Raw genomic sequence first — 15,438 nt, 5'->3', positions numbered from 1 at the left:
TACTACGACGACTGTGCCAAGGTCCTGGGGTAAGGGACATCAGTTGACATACTATCCATTTGCTTAGGCTATCTATCTTGTTTTTGTTGATTGTGTTTTATTTTCTTTATTTTCATCTTCTATTTTAGTTAGTTTTACCCTTTTTTAAAATCACATTTTTGTGTTTCTTTTTATTTTGCCTTTGGTTTCTTCTGTGTCTTCATATCCTTAATGCCTAATCTTATGTAAAGAACTTTGAATTGCCTTCTTGTTGAAAGGCTGTTTTTTTTAAAACATTCATAGCTTCTGTCGACTGAAGCGTGTAATGTCTGTCGTCATATTTTATGACGTCATCACCCTAAAAAAAGAGGAATATATATATTCTTTGTTATTATGGTTGTATAAATGTTTTCAATAAATCTTGACTTTTGGACTTTGCATGCTCTGGAGTTATTGGAAATATTTTGATAAATGCAGCCACAATAGTAACACGAATGATATAGATTTCAGTCCTGGGTGATTTGGTGGTAACTGCACGTCGGTTTAATACTGCAGGTCCAAGAATACTGTGGGCAGCAAAACAAACGTGTCATTTTAATAAAGAAGTCAGGCAATACTTGGCCTTTTTCCATCATTCTGTGATGCAGCCTTTCGCCTGCAGCTCTTCATCTGACGGCTCACGCTGGCTGCGACCGACTGTTGCAGTTTCTTCCTGCAATATTTCAAACTAATTCTCTGTCAAAAAATGCCCCAAAGGGCCGTTTTCTTGTGTCGTAGATGCATTTTTCATGAGCGACGTCGGTCAGTGTCGAGCTCGCTGACAAACACATTTCCTGTGACTTGGTATCAAAAGTGAAACGCTTTTAATGTGAAGCTGCAGCGGGAGGACATCTTTGCATTAGCAGTAACTTTAAAGTCAGTTATTAACATATCTCTGGCTCACCAGGAACATGGTGATGAGGGAGTTAGCCCCCCAGTTCCACATCCCCTGGTCCATCCCCATGGAAGCTGAAGACATCCCCATCGTCCCAACAACCTCAGGAACCATGTATGTACTGAAATACAGAGTATCGGCCATGTGGTGTTCATGGTTTCTCAGGTCTTTGACTTCAAAACATAGTACTTTTCAACTTAATGTTGCAACCAAAATCAAAATTTTAATGTTAGATTTTTAGAATTGCACAGAATTTATCGATTATTTCGCCATTTATTGACTTACCACTCATTAGAATGTGTTAGTATTCTGTGGTTTCTCATCCACAGTGTGTTTGAGGCTTGGATAAGATCTTTCGGACGTTTGTTAGAGGTGCAATGTTTCTGCTGCGTTGTAATTGTGTCCCGTCCACTCCTCTGCTTTATTCAGGATGGAGCTGCGCTGCGTTATCGCCATCATCCGCCATGGAGATCGCACACCAAAGCAAAAGATGAAAATGGAGGTCCGACATCCTTTGTAAGTCTCTTGGCTTGAGCATTAAGACGTCTCTCCGTCTTTCTGTCCGTCAAATACTGCATAAGAAGATAAAATTGCAAGCTGTGTGAGGAAAGAAATGACTGGATTTATTCAGATTATTATCATTCGAGTCTATTTAGTAGTCTAACTTAAACATAACATTTCAGCATGAACTGCTTTCTCATAAGAATAATCTCTCTGAACCTTCTTATTTTTAGGGATGAGTCAACATGTGAAATACGTTTGACTTCAAAGATGTTGCCCTCATTTAATGTAACTGTATTTCTTCATATTGCTGTCTGATTCTGTTTGTCTTGCACAGATTCTTTGAGTTGTTTGAGAAGTACGGAGGCTACAAGTCAGGAAAACTAAAGCTGAAGAAGCCAAAACAACTACAAGTGAGTGTTCCTTCTTCTTCCCACAATCCCTCTCTTCTGCCTGTTTATTTTTGTATTTTTTCTGGCAGATTATGACTGAATCCCTTTAAGTATAATGAAAGGTTTCAGAGGACACAGTTACGTTTGCATATCTCATGCTTCATAATTATTATTATGGATGTCAAACCATTGTTGTTTTGTTGTCTAGATATTTATACTTGGCTCACACTGCATTCATCCCGTCACCGTATCATCTTTTCATAAAACATTTTTCAAGCTGTCGGTCTTGTCTTTGACTTGATACTCAGTCAGCACGTTTGCAGAAGTTCCTCTGTGTGTTTTAGTCTGCTCAGTAAAATCAAACGACAAGAGACAAATTACGAACAACTGTCTCTTGTGTTTCCAGGAAGTGCTGGACATCGCCCGCCTGCTGCTGGCTGAACTGGGCCAGCACAACGACTGTGAGATCGAGGAGAAGAAATCTAAATTGGAGCAACTCAAGACTGTCCTGGAGATGTGAGTGAACAAACAAACCGCATCATTCATCGCCCTCCTGTCACCGTCATCATTCATGAGCAGTCACCCACTCTTCATCTTTCAGCACTCAACCAGGGTTCAGCCATCTTTTCTCGTACTCACAGACAGACACATGCTGACCTCGATTCCCCCCCCCCCTCTTGAGTCTCTAACGCTTTGCTTTCTCTTCCCTCCTCCGTCTCTCTTTGCCTGCCCACCCATCCCTCCTCTTTTTCTCTCCAAAAGGGAATCCAGCTTGAATGAGACTCGGTACGCACCCTGTCCCGTCTCACTGATAAGGATGAGGCTTTACCTCCCTCCTTGTCTTTAGTCTACTTAGACTGTGCGTTCAAAATATTAGGAATACCTGTTCTCTCTCTCTCTCACACAGACCGATTTAAAATTGTAGATGAATGTGTGGAAACAGGGAAGAAGGTAATTTAGATAGAGCAAAGATAATTCAATATGTTGAAGGTATCCTGATGTTTTGTGCACCGAGTATCATTTCCATTAATATCCATTCATTCATAGCCATTAACACTCGACACATACACAGTCGTGTGTGTGTGTGCGTGCGTGTGTGTGTGTGTGTGCGTGCGTGTGTGTGTGTGTGTGTGCGTGTGTGTGCGTAACGTTCTCACCACATTTCAACTGGACTCCCATCAGCATTTCATCTTAGTGATTTTGCTGGTGCTCCTCTTCGAAGAGATTGAAATGAGTTCAACAACATAAATAATCTGGAAGTTCAAAACAGTTTGTATTCTAAAGTGCTAATTTTTTAAGGCGGGACATGCAAGTCCACTGTAATTAACACTAAATTGAGGAGCGATCCACTTTAGTATAAAATGTTTTCTTGGTCACACTACTGCCAGCTTATACACAGCAGCAGTGGTTGAACCTCCAGTATACCAAATTCAAATATGTTTTAATCCTCTGAACCCACAATCCACCGTCCGGTGTGGAAGTTGTTTTCTTTAAAAATGGAATTGCCAACGTTACACCATTTATCAAAGCAGGAAACTGTAAAAACAGAATTTCCAGATGGTCCTCCAACGAATTACTTGTGCGACAAGCGGTTCCGTCAGAAACAAGAACTAAATCTAAGCTTGAAAGAGTGGTATTTAATCTAAATCAGTTTATTCTCCTTTAATGTTTTGCCAAAAATCGACAGTTTGCACAAACCAGATTCTGTAAAAAACATTAAATTCCGTGCTCCTCAGCGCAACTGGGAAGCCAAGAATGACTCGGCTGAGACCAGCAGTCACGTGACAAACATTCAAGTTTTAAGATTAAGTCTTAAAATTACAAGAAAAAAATTTGAAAAATTATGGGGGGAAAAAGAAGATTTATGACTTAATCTCAGAGAATATTCAAGAAGAAAGTCTGACAATAAAGTCACAAATGTAGCCGTTGACTAAATGTTGTTGTGTTCTTCAGGTGAGATGGCCTCCGAGCGAGGCGAAGGTCCTGAAAGTCGTATGCATATTCGTACTGTGTTAACATGTGAACATAAATAAATATTAATATCATTAACATCGCACTCAGCGGCTCACGTTACCACAGTGTTTAACGGTGTGGTACGCTGTGGTGTTTATTCTTTGACGTAAAGGTTTTTTTAGGTTTCTTCACCACTTGTATCTCAGAGAATATCAAAGTGTTTTTTTGGGACGATAACCCCTCCTGGTCTTTAGTTGATCATAACACGTTTTCTAGTACTTGGTTATGTGAATGATCAGTGTGTCAGATGTGTTGCCTTGTTCTATCCTCTCGTTAAGCTTTTGTTGGAATAGAAGTAATTTAAATGTTTAAACTAAATTCTTTAAAGTGGGATAAATACCTTTTTGTGTTTCTGTGTGTGCTGACCGTGTGTCTATGTGCATGTCAAAATGTGTGTGTGCTTTGTGTTGTCTCGCCAGGTACGGCCATTTCTCAGGTATCAACAGGAAAGTCCAGCTGACCTACCTGCGTAACGGCCAACCTAAAGCCTCCAGCGAAGAAGAAGGTACAAAAACACAAAAGTAGTACTTGTACTTCTGGTAGCACACTGTGAGTGTGTCGGTTGTGGGGCGACTGTACGGTAGAGATCAGGTCTAAACAGATCATACTAATCTGATTGCAAAATAAACGTAGACTCCAAATGAAAGTTGTGTTAAGTATCTTTGTGTGGTGGTTGCTGATATGAATAACGCTGCGCTGCTGTTTTTCAGACTGTAAGAAGGACGGCCCGTCTCTGCTGCTGGTGCTGAAGTGGGGTGGCGAGCTGACGCCTGCAGGCCGGGTTCAGGCTGAGGAGCTGGGCCGGGCCTTCCGCTGCATGTACCCTGGAGGTCAAGGTACACACTGGATACACACTCGCATTAGCTAGTAGATGTACTCCAGAGGGATCCTTCTGCTTCGGCTCTGATGTAAACGGAGTTCTTCAATGTTTGTTTTTTACTTTGTCAAAGCAGATTAAATTAGCTGACTTTTACAATGTGAAATTCACCTCTCAAACATCCATGACGGGAATTACTTGGGGGAGTTTTGTGTACATATGCAAATAATCCCGACACACATATATATACACGCACACACACACACACACACACACACACACGCCTTTAAGCAAATACAAAAACACCATCAAAGGTAATTTCTTTGTAAGGCAGTCAAGATGGCAAATGATAGTCATACAGCTTTGTCTTTCCTCCCACGTGTGCCTTCGCTCATAAAAGTCTATTTGCAGCCACTCGCAGCACTACAGTACACAGAGTCAACACTGCATAGCGTACATACTGCCCAGCACGTCAAAGCAGATCAAAGGTGGAGGTTATTTTAGACTCGACAAGCCAGGTTTTCAGGCTTACAGCAGCCGGTTGTGCGTTTTGTTATTGACGTGTTGCCTTCACTTAAACTCGGACACGATAATAAAATGACTGAATGATAAAAGCTCTGAAGTATTCACTGCCTGTCGCTTTCTCTGGTACTCCTCACCAACGCGTATTCAAATAACTCAAAAGTGTTTGTTGTCAGATTGAGCCTACAGGTTGAACTGTATAATCCAAAGAGCGTATATATCTCTGTTGTATCGGCGTAGTTTGAATGGGTTCAGGTGAGTTTATGTTTAAAAGTATCATGTACATCCTGTCCTGGGCAGGGTGCAGTACCTGCTCTTCTCCTCTCATCTCCATCACCCTCTCTCTTTCTTTTTCTTTCAGTCTTCTCATCTTGTCCCATATCTCTTTCCTTTCCCAAAGCCGAGCTTCGATGAACAGTCGTTTCATGTCTCAGTGAAGACAGTAAACACTGTACATATAGGCTACACAGGGGTGAAAGTGAAACGAGCTGGTCTGCATCACTGCCCACTTTCAACATGGTGCCACCGCACAGGAGCAGCAGGTCCGATGCACACGAGGAGTGACGGCGATCAGAAGTCTAATCTTGGCTTTGTACGATATCTTTGCTGCACCAAAATAACGTCAGCGCGGCCATTAATGTGGACATTTGAAGGAATACATTTGGGAATTTCCCAGTTACAAACCGTCAGTCAGTGATTTATCGGTGGGCGTGTGATACACTGTATCTAAATACTTGACCAGCTCACTCTTGACCTTTTGGGAATGGCAGTTAACAAAATAGTCTTAACTCAAGGTCCTAAAAGTGCTCAGAATGAACTTTGAACATCTACAGATTCATGGCAAATGGGTAAACTCCCGGCAGCGAGTAGGTGGAACTTGAGAGTGAAGATTGTATTGTCAACCACTTCCACATTGGAACAGAAGTTCGGCTCTATCGTTGAGAAGCGCAATGTCCACATCCTCTGCAGCCGAGCAAACCCGACCGAACCCAACTGTGATGTCGGGTGTTGTGCATGAGACAGAAATGCGCCAGTGCTTTTCCTATAACTCCATTTACTCTTTAATGCTTAAGAATAGCACCTCTAACCCGTAATATTAACCAGAGTGAAACACAATGTGTGAACGGACAAACCTGCCTGTCGCATTATGGGTTCTCTCTCTTGACTGCTTCGCAGAGCTCTCTGTGTTATTCATAGATGACCCTTCCTCCGGCTCGCCTTCTTTCTGCTTTTTGTTTCGTAGTGCATGCAAAACAAATCCCGAACTGCACAGAAAAGCCACCTGAAGCAGAAGTGAAAGTAGTGCGTCCCTGCACCGAAGGCTGTCTCGTCATCCCAGCCACTGTTTTCATGCTTCTTTCTCTTCCACAAGTTTAACTCTGCTCTTCTCTTCTTACCTGTCGTTGCTCTCTGTGTAAACTACTAGCCGGTAATCGCCGGTCCCTTGGCTGCGAGTCCCCTATTGGCTTTGGTAAGAGAACGGTTTCCTGGACATCACCGCTCTTCCACGCCTTTCTCATTCCTCGCGTTTGTCGTCCCGTCCACTAACATGCTCTGATCTCACTGTGATTTTAGTTTCATTTTACCCGGCGACTAGTCCCGTTTGTCCCACATTCAGATTGCTGTGCATCGTTTGAATCGTGCTCTTGAGATGATCCACTGCAGCGACTGTTGTTTTGGTCACACGTGCAGTCGCAGGTCATCTCACACTAATCCTACTGCATTCTTTTATTATGGGTCCTTGGGGCGTTGTTTTTTTTGTTTGATGAAAGACAATTTTATAACATCAGGCTGATGATTTGACTGTACACTGAAGAAAAATGCATGAAGCATCAGTGTGATTTGAGCTTTAGCGTTGGTATGCATCTACCTCCTACAGCTGCATTCATTTCAGTGTATTTTACTCTTAAGTTCTAGTAGGTTAATCTAAAGTATTCGATCTCTTCAGAGGAGCCGTCTTCAGTAATGTTTGGGGTTTACTCAACATTTGTCCACTTTACTTTCACTTCATTTTATTTTGTAGCTTCAAGGAGAACTTTACCCACAAGATCACCAGAAAACGTTGTTTTTTCGAGCATGCCCCCACGATTTGTTTGCTTCTTTGTTCGTCGTGGAGGCACGCGAGAAAAACTGTTTCTTCAAGAATTCAGAGTAACACAGGCTGAGCAATTGATATACAAATGGTCATTTTGTGGGTGAGTTTTTTTTTTTTTGACAATTCATTTGAACTGAAAGTGATGATGTGCCTATTTTCAATGGGAGTCCTTGGTACTTTTGGGTACAATCAACACACAGTTTAATTTTTTCCTCTTCTCTTTCAACCGCCCCCCTGACTCAGCTGATTCTTAATTCCAGTTAACCATGATGCCCCACTCTGTGTGCATTCTTCCAGGTGACTATGCCGGGTTTCCAGGCTGTGGCCTCCTGCGCTTGCACAGCACTTACCGCCATGACCTGAAGATCTACGCCTCTGACGAGGGCCGGGTGCAGATGACCGCGGCTGCTTTCGCGAAGGTAACTCTGCCCCGTACCTGAGAGACTATACTACATACAGCATAAATAATTTATGTGTAACTGATGTTATTTAAACACACTGAAATGTTTCCTATGCCATATTTCAGGAGATAAATTAATTGTAAATCCTTTGATACACAATATTTGTACCATATGAGCAACAGTTGGACGTTGGTTGAGTGAAAACAAAAGGCCACACAAGGATTCAGTTCAGGTTCTCTGGTTTCTCCGCAGGGTCTGCTGGCTCTAGAAGGGGAGTTGACTCCGATCCTGGTTCAGATGGTGAAGAGCGGCAACATGAACGGGCTGCTGGACAGTGACAGCGACTCTCTGACCGACTGCCAACAGAAAGTGAAGGCCAGGCTGCATGAAATCATGCAGAAGGGCCAGGAGTTCACAGAGGAGGACTATCACAAGGTGTGTGGCAAAGTGGAAGTACACAAATGGCTTGAGTTGATGAGGTGCCTGGAGCAATGTTTGCCAGTGATCTTCCACAAGTAAAGTCTCTTTTCAGACATAATACGAGTATTTCTTTGATGGTACACGTCGATATAGAACACTGGCTAAAGTTGTTCAAGTCCTTCCTGACTATATTCATCGATATAATGTTCTATCCTTCTGTTTCCATCGTGTCCCAGTTGGCACCGACTGGCAGCCCATCGCTGGTGAACTCAATGAAGGTCATTCAGGATCCAGTCAAAACCTGTGACAAGGTGTACGCCCTCATCCAGAGCCTCAACTCACAGATTCGCAAGAGACTGGAGGACCCCAAGTCTGCAGGTAGTGAGAACATGTCGTACAGAAGAAAAACTATTCAGCTGCATGTGGAGAAAATAAGATGAAGCGGTTAAAAGAGACCATTACCTTTTTAAGACTTTGACTAAGATTCCGTTCCTCAGACCTTCAGCTGTACCACAGCGAGACGTTGGAGCTGATGCTGCAGCGCTGGTCCAAACTGGAGAGAGACTTTCGCATGAAGAACGGCCGCTACGACATCAGCAAGATCCCGGACATCTATGACTGCATCAAATACGACTCGCAGCACAACGCCTCGCTTGGACTGGAGGACACGCTGGAGCTGTTCAGACTGTCCCGCGCCCTGGCTGACATCGTCATACCACAGGTTAAAGGCGTCATTTAGCTGTGTAGCACATTCAATTAGGGAGTTAAATGATGTACTTAAATCATGTGGGGGAATGGTAACTAATGGGTCACACTAGTGAATTGTGTCAGCAGACATTTTGCAGATACCGTCACACATTCATTGCAGTAAGTGGTGGTCATGAAGCCATTTTTCCCTTTTGAGCATAAAATCAAAATGTATTGATTTCCGTGGGAAGATTAAAATGTTGCACCAAAATAAGGTAGTATGACTCAGCAGATAAAATCAAAGAACTAGAGTTAGAGTTATTTATTTTGCACAATTCAAACAACAAAATTTAAAATAATCAAACATAACCGAAATAAATGAATATCGGTGCAGGAAGAGACAGAAAGCCAACTTGGCTTATTTGAAGCCTCCACCTATATAATATAAAAATTTTACAAAATTACAAAGAAAAAATAAAATATGCATAAGACATTGCATTGCAACAAAGAAAAGAAAATAATAATAATGTAATTGTGTCGAGTGTGAGTGAGCGTGAAACATACTCTTTCAAGTGTGCCATAAAATACAGCAATTCATTCTGGAAGTGGCGCAGCATAATTCACAGTAACAGAATATCCATTCTAAGGCCTCCATGCATAGATTTGTCACTTGTTATCTGTTCATCCTGTGGTGTCCAGCGTGTTTTCCTGCCTTCCGCCCCAAAATATGCTGCGATAAGACTTCCATCTCCTCATGATCATGAATAAGTAGATTACAAAGAAGTGGATGGAAGTGTTCTGCTTTTCCCCCCTTTCATATCGTCCATATCAGGAGTACGGCATCAGCAAAGCGGAGAAACTGGACATCGCTCAGGCTTACTGTGTTCCTCTGATGAAGAAAATCCAGCTGGACATGCAGAGGACCCACGAGGACGAGGCCGTTAACAAGCTGCACCCGCTGTGAGAACACAAGCCGCCGCTGAAGCTCGCACCGACATGTTTCACGTGTATACAGGCAAAACACACGACACGCCGTGTGTTTGTGTAGCTTTGTGGAGGTCACCGGTGCTGTGTTGACAGACTTGTGTCTTGTCCTCTGATGTTCAGGTATTCCCGCGGCGTGATGTCTCCCGGTCGTCACGTCCGCACGCGTCTCTACTTCACCAGCGAGAGCCACGTCCACTCCCTGCTCAGCGTCTTCCGCTACGGAGGGCTGCTGGATGTATGTCTGATTTTATCACCTCTTTATTGGTCTGTTTGGTAGGAACACATTAATAAAACATGCCTGTAAATTCGTAGATGTTTAATGTTTTTATTTAGGTGCCATATTATCAGAAAAACACGATGATATTTGATGATAACATGATATTGATACAGCTTTATTACCTAACCCTAATGATTAATATCTTCTGTGGTACGTCATTATACAGGTTAATGTCTGGAACATGATTTTGTGGATCATATTATCAGGTGTATTTATGTCTGAAGTGTCGTTTGCATTTACAGTGTGTGTGTTTTTGTTTGAGTACCAGGATGAGAAGGACCAGCAGTGGAAACAGGCCATGGACTACCTGAGTGCTGTGACTGAGCTCAACTACATGACACAGATAGTCATTATGCTGTATGAAGACAACAATAAGGTCGGCTTGCACGGAGCTGCATGTCTTTCTCCTTTTTATATTCTTTCAGTCTGCAGTTTTTAATGCGTAGAATTGTCTTTATGTCTTTAAATCTGTGTCGTGAGCAGGACCCTTCCTCAGAGGAGCGTTTCCACGTCGAGCTTCACTTCAGTCCAGGAGTCAAAGGGTGCGAAGACGAGGAGAACGTACCTCTTGGCTTCGGCTTCCGCCCGGCGTCCTCAGAGGTGTGCGAACGTGTTTGCATGTTTCAGTCTTATTCAGGGTCATACAGTTGTTGTTGTTGTTGTTGTTTCCTTCAGTCGGTATTTTAAGGATGTGCAGTTTGAGGTATATGTTCAAAAAGAGCCAATTGTCCTTCAGTTGATGTTTTAGTCGAGGGTTCTGCCTTAACAACTTTCAAACAAATCATCATATCTCCTCTCTCTCTCTCCCCCCCCCCCCCCCTTCTCTTCTCTGACCAATCAGAATCAAGACAAAAAGCCCAATCAGGGCAGTCTGGAGGACCTCTCCCAGGACCAGCTGGACGAGGCACTTCCTCTCTCTGAGCCAATCAACATCCAGCGAAGGTCCCCCATGATCCGCAACCGGAAGACGGGCTCCATGGAGGTACCAGACCCTGCAGTGTTGGATTTACTGCTAATAATGATACAACCAGACTGGGTCTTTCATTTTATTCTTGTATAAATGAGCAGTTTTTTGTTTTGTATCAGAAGTGTTACGGTTTTGTTTAAGTGACGCCAGGTTCCTAAATGTGCTGTTGCAGCCCTCTCAGTCTTAACGCCTGGTCTCCGTGGCCCCACTCAGGTCCTCTCTGAGACCTCCCCCACCCAGTCCGCCAAAGGCAGCACCTCCCACCGACTCTTCCCCTCGGGTTCGCGCCAGTCTCCCGAGATCAAACCAGCCAGTGGCCTTGGCGGGCACCTCATTTCTGGTGTGTGTGTGTTTTCTGTATGTGCGTGTGTTTGGGGGGGAAGTAAGTATGATAGACAGAGAGAGAGTTTATGCCAACAGACACACTGACCTCACAACACATTCCATCTCCAGCTGTCATCACTGATCTTCTCATCACAAGCCCTCCCACCTGACCACATCTGTCTCTCTGGCTGTCTCTCTCTCTCCGTCTGTGTCTCCCATTATTTCTTTCGGCCTGTTTTTCTTTCCCTCTTTTATTTCCATCACCGCTCCCCTCCCCTCTGTCTCTGTTTCTGACGGTCACACAGCTTCCATCCCAGCTTAGCTTTCAGCAGCAGCCAAATAGGATCAGACTCCAAACTATGTAGGCGAGAGGTCAGCGGGGACAGTTGCGTTCACGGCCAACTGCCGGACCGCTGGTGTCACGTAGCGTTCAGAGAAGTACCGATGCGCTTTCTACGCAGGTGATAAAGTGACAGCATAGGGAACATACTGGAGGTGTTTCCATCTCTTCTTTCTGAGGTCAGAACAGGAAACAAACCAAAATACTGATGATCCAATTTAATTATTAAATCAATTTTATTATTATTATCTTATTTGTAAAGTTGATATCATTGCAGAGCGAACTTTGAGATGTTTTATTTACTAACTGTACCATGTTCTATACACTAACTGACAACGTGAAAGCAATAGATTTAATACAAGAGAAAAAACAATGTTATCCAAGATCAGGTTATTTAATTCTTTACAGCTGTTAGAAGCTCTTCTATTTCATGCGTGAAATATTATAGCTGATTTTATAGCTGATTTTATAGCTGATTTTATATAGAATTTATCGCTGAGCCATGTTGCACACCTGATGTACCCGTTAGGTTTGGAGTTGATTTCTGGAGCACTCTGCATATTTAAGTCAGCAATAAGATAATTTGATGATTGCAGGAAATGCCATTTAAGAATTAGTCCTGTATTGTATATTATTTAAAAACATGATCCCAAAATCAGGAGGTAGATAGTTAAATATGAAGGTCTGCTTATGTATTCATCAGCAGCGGTACATGCTCTGCAGTCTAACAAGATTTTGACTGTTGTCTTAACCTAAAATAAGATGAAACTTTGGGTAGTTCTTCCCCGATCATGATGCATACAAAGTTAAAATGCCTTCAAATGTTCCAAATCGGGTGTATCAGGTATATCAGGTGTATCAGGTATATCAGGTGTATCAGAGGTATATCAGGTGTATCAGGTATATCAGGTGTATCGGAGGTATATCAGGTGTATCAGAGGTCTTTGTAAGAACCTCTCTGGGTGACCAAACCGATCTAACCTCTCCCCTAATGACGGAGCCCTCGAAGGACTCTTGGAAAGTGTACGCACAGCAAAACAACTGACTGCTAACACGGTGACACTCACACAAGCATGAAAGGCCGTCGTCTAAATCCAGAAGTGTGACTAAAACCGTGAGCGTAAGAACAGGGAGTGGAGTCACTTTGTGTGCTTTACTGGGAATTTCTAACCTGTGTGTCACACTCGGCTTTGGTTAACCTCTTGTGTGCGTCACTTCTCACAGCTTTTGTTTTCAGAGCGGCTTATCTCCTCGGTTGCTCGATTATGACCTAAAAGATTAAATGAATTGGTCGATAAACTCCGTACTTATTTAAATATTATTAAAATCAAAAGAATATGGTTTATTTATGGGGATTGGCTGTTGCAACTTCAGAGGGTTTGTGCACAGAGGGTGTCTGAAATAATCCCGTTTCCACACTCGGGCCTGCTCGTCACGCCTCTGCTGCTTTTTGCGTATCACAACACACATGCTCTGAATTCCCTTGTACACTCACTGATATGCACACATACATTAAGAGGTCACTGTTGTGGAAACCTTGTAACTTATGTCGTCATTTCTAGGAACAAACCGCAGCTTTGTTTTCAGATTGTCCGTGATACATCTTTAGTTCATGATAAAGCATTTATTGAAACTGAAGTTGAAGGATGAAAATCCACCATACTGTAGTTGCAGGGTTTTCACACAGGTGTACATTCTTCTTAATTCCTAATTCTCCCCCAAAGCATCGGTTTGTTCTGAATAATAGCATGGTGTGTAAAATGTAGTACTCACCCTGCACACCTCCCTCCCCCGGCTCCTCCTCACACAGGGTCGCTCTGCTCTGGCCTCTTCAGTGCGTCCGCCCTCGGGGTGTCCTGTAGCGCCCCCAACCTGCGGGACTACGTCCGCACGCACCACCACCTCCACCGAAAACCACCCCTGTCCCCCGGCAGTCTGCCGTGCCAGATTGGCATGTTTGGTACGTTCACCGTCTGTCCCCCACAAGGCGGTTCTTTCATCTCTTTTTCTTCTCATGAGAAAGTCTCCAAACTCTCTTTCTGGCCTCAGAATATCTTCTTCTACTTTTCGTTTCCTAAGCTTAAGATACTTCAATTTTTGGCCCATTCAGTATTGTAATTTTTTTTTTCTTAAATTACAGCTCCCTGCTTTCTTTTGCTTCCTTTCCCAAAACAAACCAATTTCAGTCCGTTTCATCACCTTTCTTGAGTGACTTTCCTTCGCAGTGTGCATGACGAGGGCACTGATTTGACGGCAGAGTGATCGTCTGTGCAGAAAATGCTGAGCATGCAACCTGACAGTGGACTGTGCCGTCTGTATTCTGATCAATGTTCTCCCAGATCAGCATGTCCTCGCACTGATCACACCGCTGTCTGCTTGGGTTTGAGTGTATTGAAATGTCCACTCTCTCTCTCTCTCTGTGCATGTTGTTTTGCAGTGCGAACCATATTCTCTCTCAGGGAATTTAATTTCATAATCCACGGTAAAGTAGTTCTGTGTCTGGGAGCCAGACGTCTGGTTTTTTTTGTTAATCACATTTCACGGCAATCCTCATGTTAAGAAACTCAGCCTGTTATTTGGAACAGATATATTTTCAGCAGCCAATAATCCACCTTTAAATCCACCAGTCGCATTCGCTTTGTTTTTCCTTTTCCACTGCGGGTTTAAAACACAGGAAACCGAGCCGTTCAGTTTGTCCACCAGGTGTCGCTCTGACTGCGAGGCTACAACGGATGCTTTCCGCTCTCAGTTCTGTTACATCACGTTCAGCCGTAGGAGAGAGACAGGTGAGCGTTTGGACCGACGACATTGCTGCTCATTTAAGGGAAGCGAGGGCTGCGTCAGGGCAGACGTTACGGGAAATGAGACAGGAAGTGTGCTGGTTTCAATTCAGACCTTAAAATGACCGTCAGTGTTGGTGATGAGTGTAGTTTAGAGCAACATTTATGAATCCACACAGCTCTATCCGATGAGGTCAGATACCCCGTCATTAACACCACTCATCATCGTTTCTAATACTTTCTTTTAAATGGATTTAAAATGCAATGTTGTTAATATCATTTATATATAATATAAAAGTGGATATTCATAGTATCATTGAGTGATCCTGAATCCTGGAAATATGATCCTTTTCTAAAAGAGTGACTTTTATTTGTCAGGTGGCCAAAAACATGACTTCAAACAATTAATAAGGTTCGTTAGTGACAGCCAAGCAAGATGTTTGTCCTGTCTTTATGCTAAGCTAAGCTAACAAGTTGCTGTCTGTGGCTCCATATTTACCGTACAGACATGAAAGTGAGTTCAATCTTCTCATCAAACTGTCAGCGAGACAGCGGAACACGATTGTGTTTCCCACAATGTCGAACTAGGTGATGAAAGGAAGAAAAAAGAGGTTCAACTCGGCTTCCTTTCACAGTCGAATGCCCTTCAGATAGAAGTCCAGCGTCACACCTCCTGCATGTTCACTGTCCTAAATGTCCATCATGTACGCCACTCAACAGCCTCTCCATTCTCTTTCTCTGAAAGCCCATCTCCTCTCTGTTCATTCAGAGACGACCCTCGTTTGCACGCATGTTCCTTGGCAGACATATTGATGAATCAACGGGCCAACTCTCTCTCTCTCTCTCTCTCTCTCTCTCTCTCTCTCTCTCTCTCTCTCTCTCTCTCTCTCTCTCTCTCTCTCTCTCTTCTGTTTTTCTCTCATGTAAAAAGGCAACACTGGCAAACAGGCAGACGCAGGTACCAGCAGCCCCAGTAACACCAGTGACCTTTCTTATCTCCTC

The 15,438-nt window shown here is 43.3% G+C and overlaps 1 protein-coding gene across 13 annotated transcripts in view; it reads left to right on the top strand.

Annotated features, from left to right (window-relative positions):
* ppip5k1b (diphosphoinositol pentakisphosphate kinase 1b) overlaps positions 1-15,438 on the top strand; it is a 32,798-nt gene that overhangs the window by 8,339 nt on the left and 9,021 nt on the right. For 3 of the 13 annotated variants that reach the window (XM_079274627.1, XM_079274625.1, XM_079274630.1), the window contains exons 9-28: positions 1-29; positions 926-1,027; positions 1,343-1,429; positions 1,752-1,827; positions 2,213-2,322; positions 2,569-2,592; positions 4,239-4,324; positions 4,530-4,655; positions 6,585-6,629; positions 7,551-7,672; positions 7,907-8,089; positions 8,311-8,452; positions 8,572-8,795; positions 9,594-9,721; positions 9,869-9,983; positions 10,288-10,401; positions 10,509-10,625; positions 10,867-11,007; positions 11,206-11,332; positions 13,467-13,616. The exon at positions 1-29 is cut by the window's left edge and continues 93 nt beyond it. In XM_079274627.1, coding sequence (XP_079130753.1) covers positions 1-29; positions 926-1,027; positions 1,343-1,429; positions 1,752-1,827; positions 2,213-2,322; positions 2,569-2,592; positions 4,239-4,324; positions 4,530-4,655; positions 6,585-6,629; positions 7,551-7,672; positions 7,907-8,089; positions 8,311-8,452; positions 8,572-8,795; positions 9,594-9,721; positions 9,869-9,983; positions 10,288-10,401; positions 10,509-10,625; positions 10,867-11,007; positions 11,206-11,332; positions 13,467-13,616 — 2,248 coding nt within the window. The remainder of the gene's footprint in view (positions 30-925; positions 1,028-1,342; positions 1,430-1,751; positions 1,828-2,212; positions 2,323-2,568; positions 2,593-4,238; positions 4,325-4,529; positions 4,656-6,584; positions 6,630-7,550; positions 7,673-7,906; positions 8,090-8,310; positions 8,453-8,571; positions 8,796-9,593; positions 9,722-9,868; positions 9,984-10,287; positions 10,402-10,508; positions 10,626-10,866; positions 11,008-11,205; positions 11,333-13,466; positions 13,617-15,438) is intronic. The other 10 variants (XM_079274629.1, XM_079274633.1, XM_079274628.1 and 7 more) reach the window with 8 other exon arrangements.

Source organism: Melanostigma gelatinosum (assembly GCF_949748355.1).
Source record: "Melanostigma gelatinosum genome assembly, chromosome: 1".
Taxonomy (NCBI): Eukaryota; Metazoa; Chordata; class Actinopteri; order Perciformes; family Zoarcidae; genus Melanostigma; species Melanostigma gelatinosum.
Note: the sequence above shows the minus strand (reverse complement) of the source record. Positions and strands in the feature narration are given on the sequence as shown.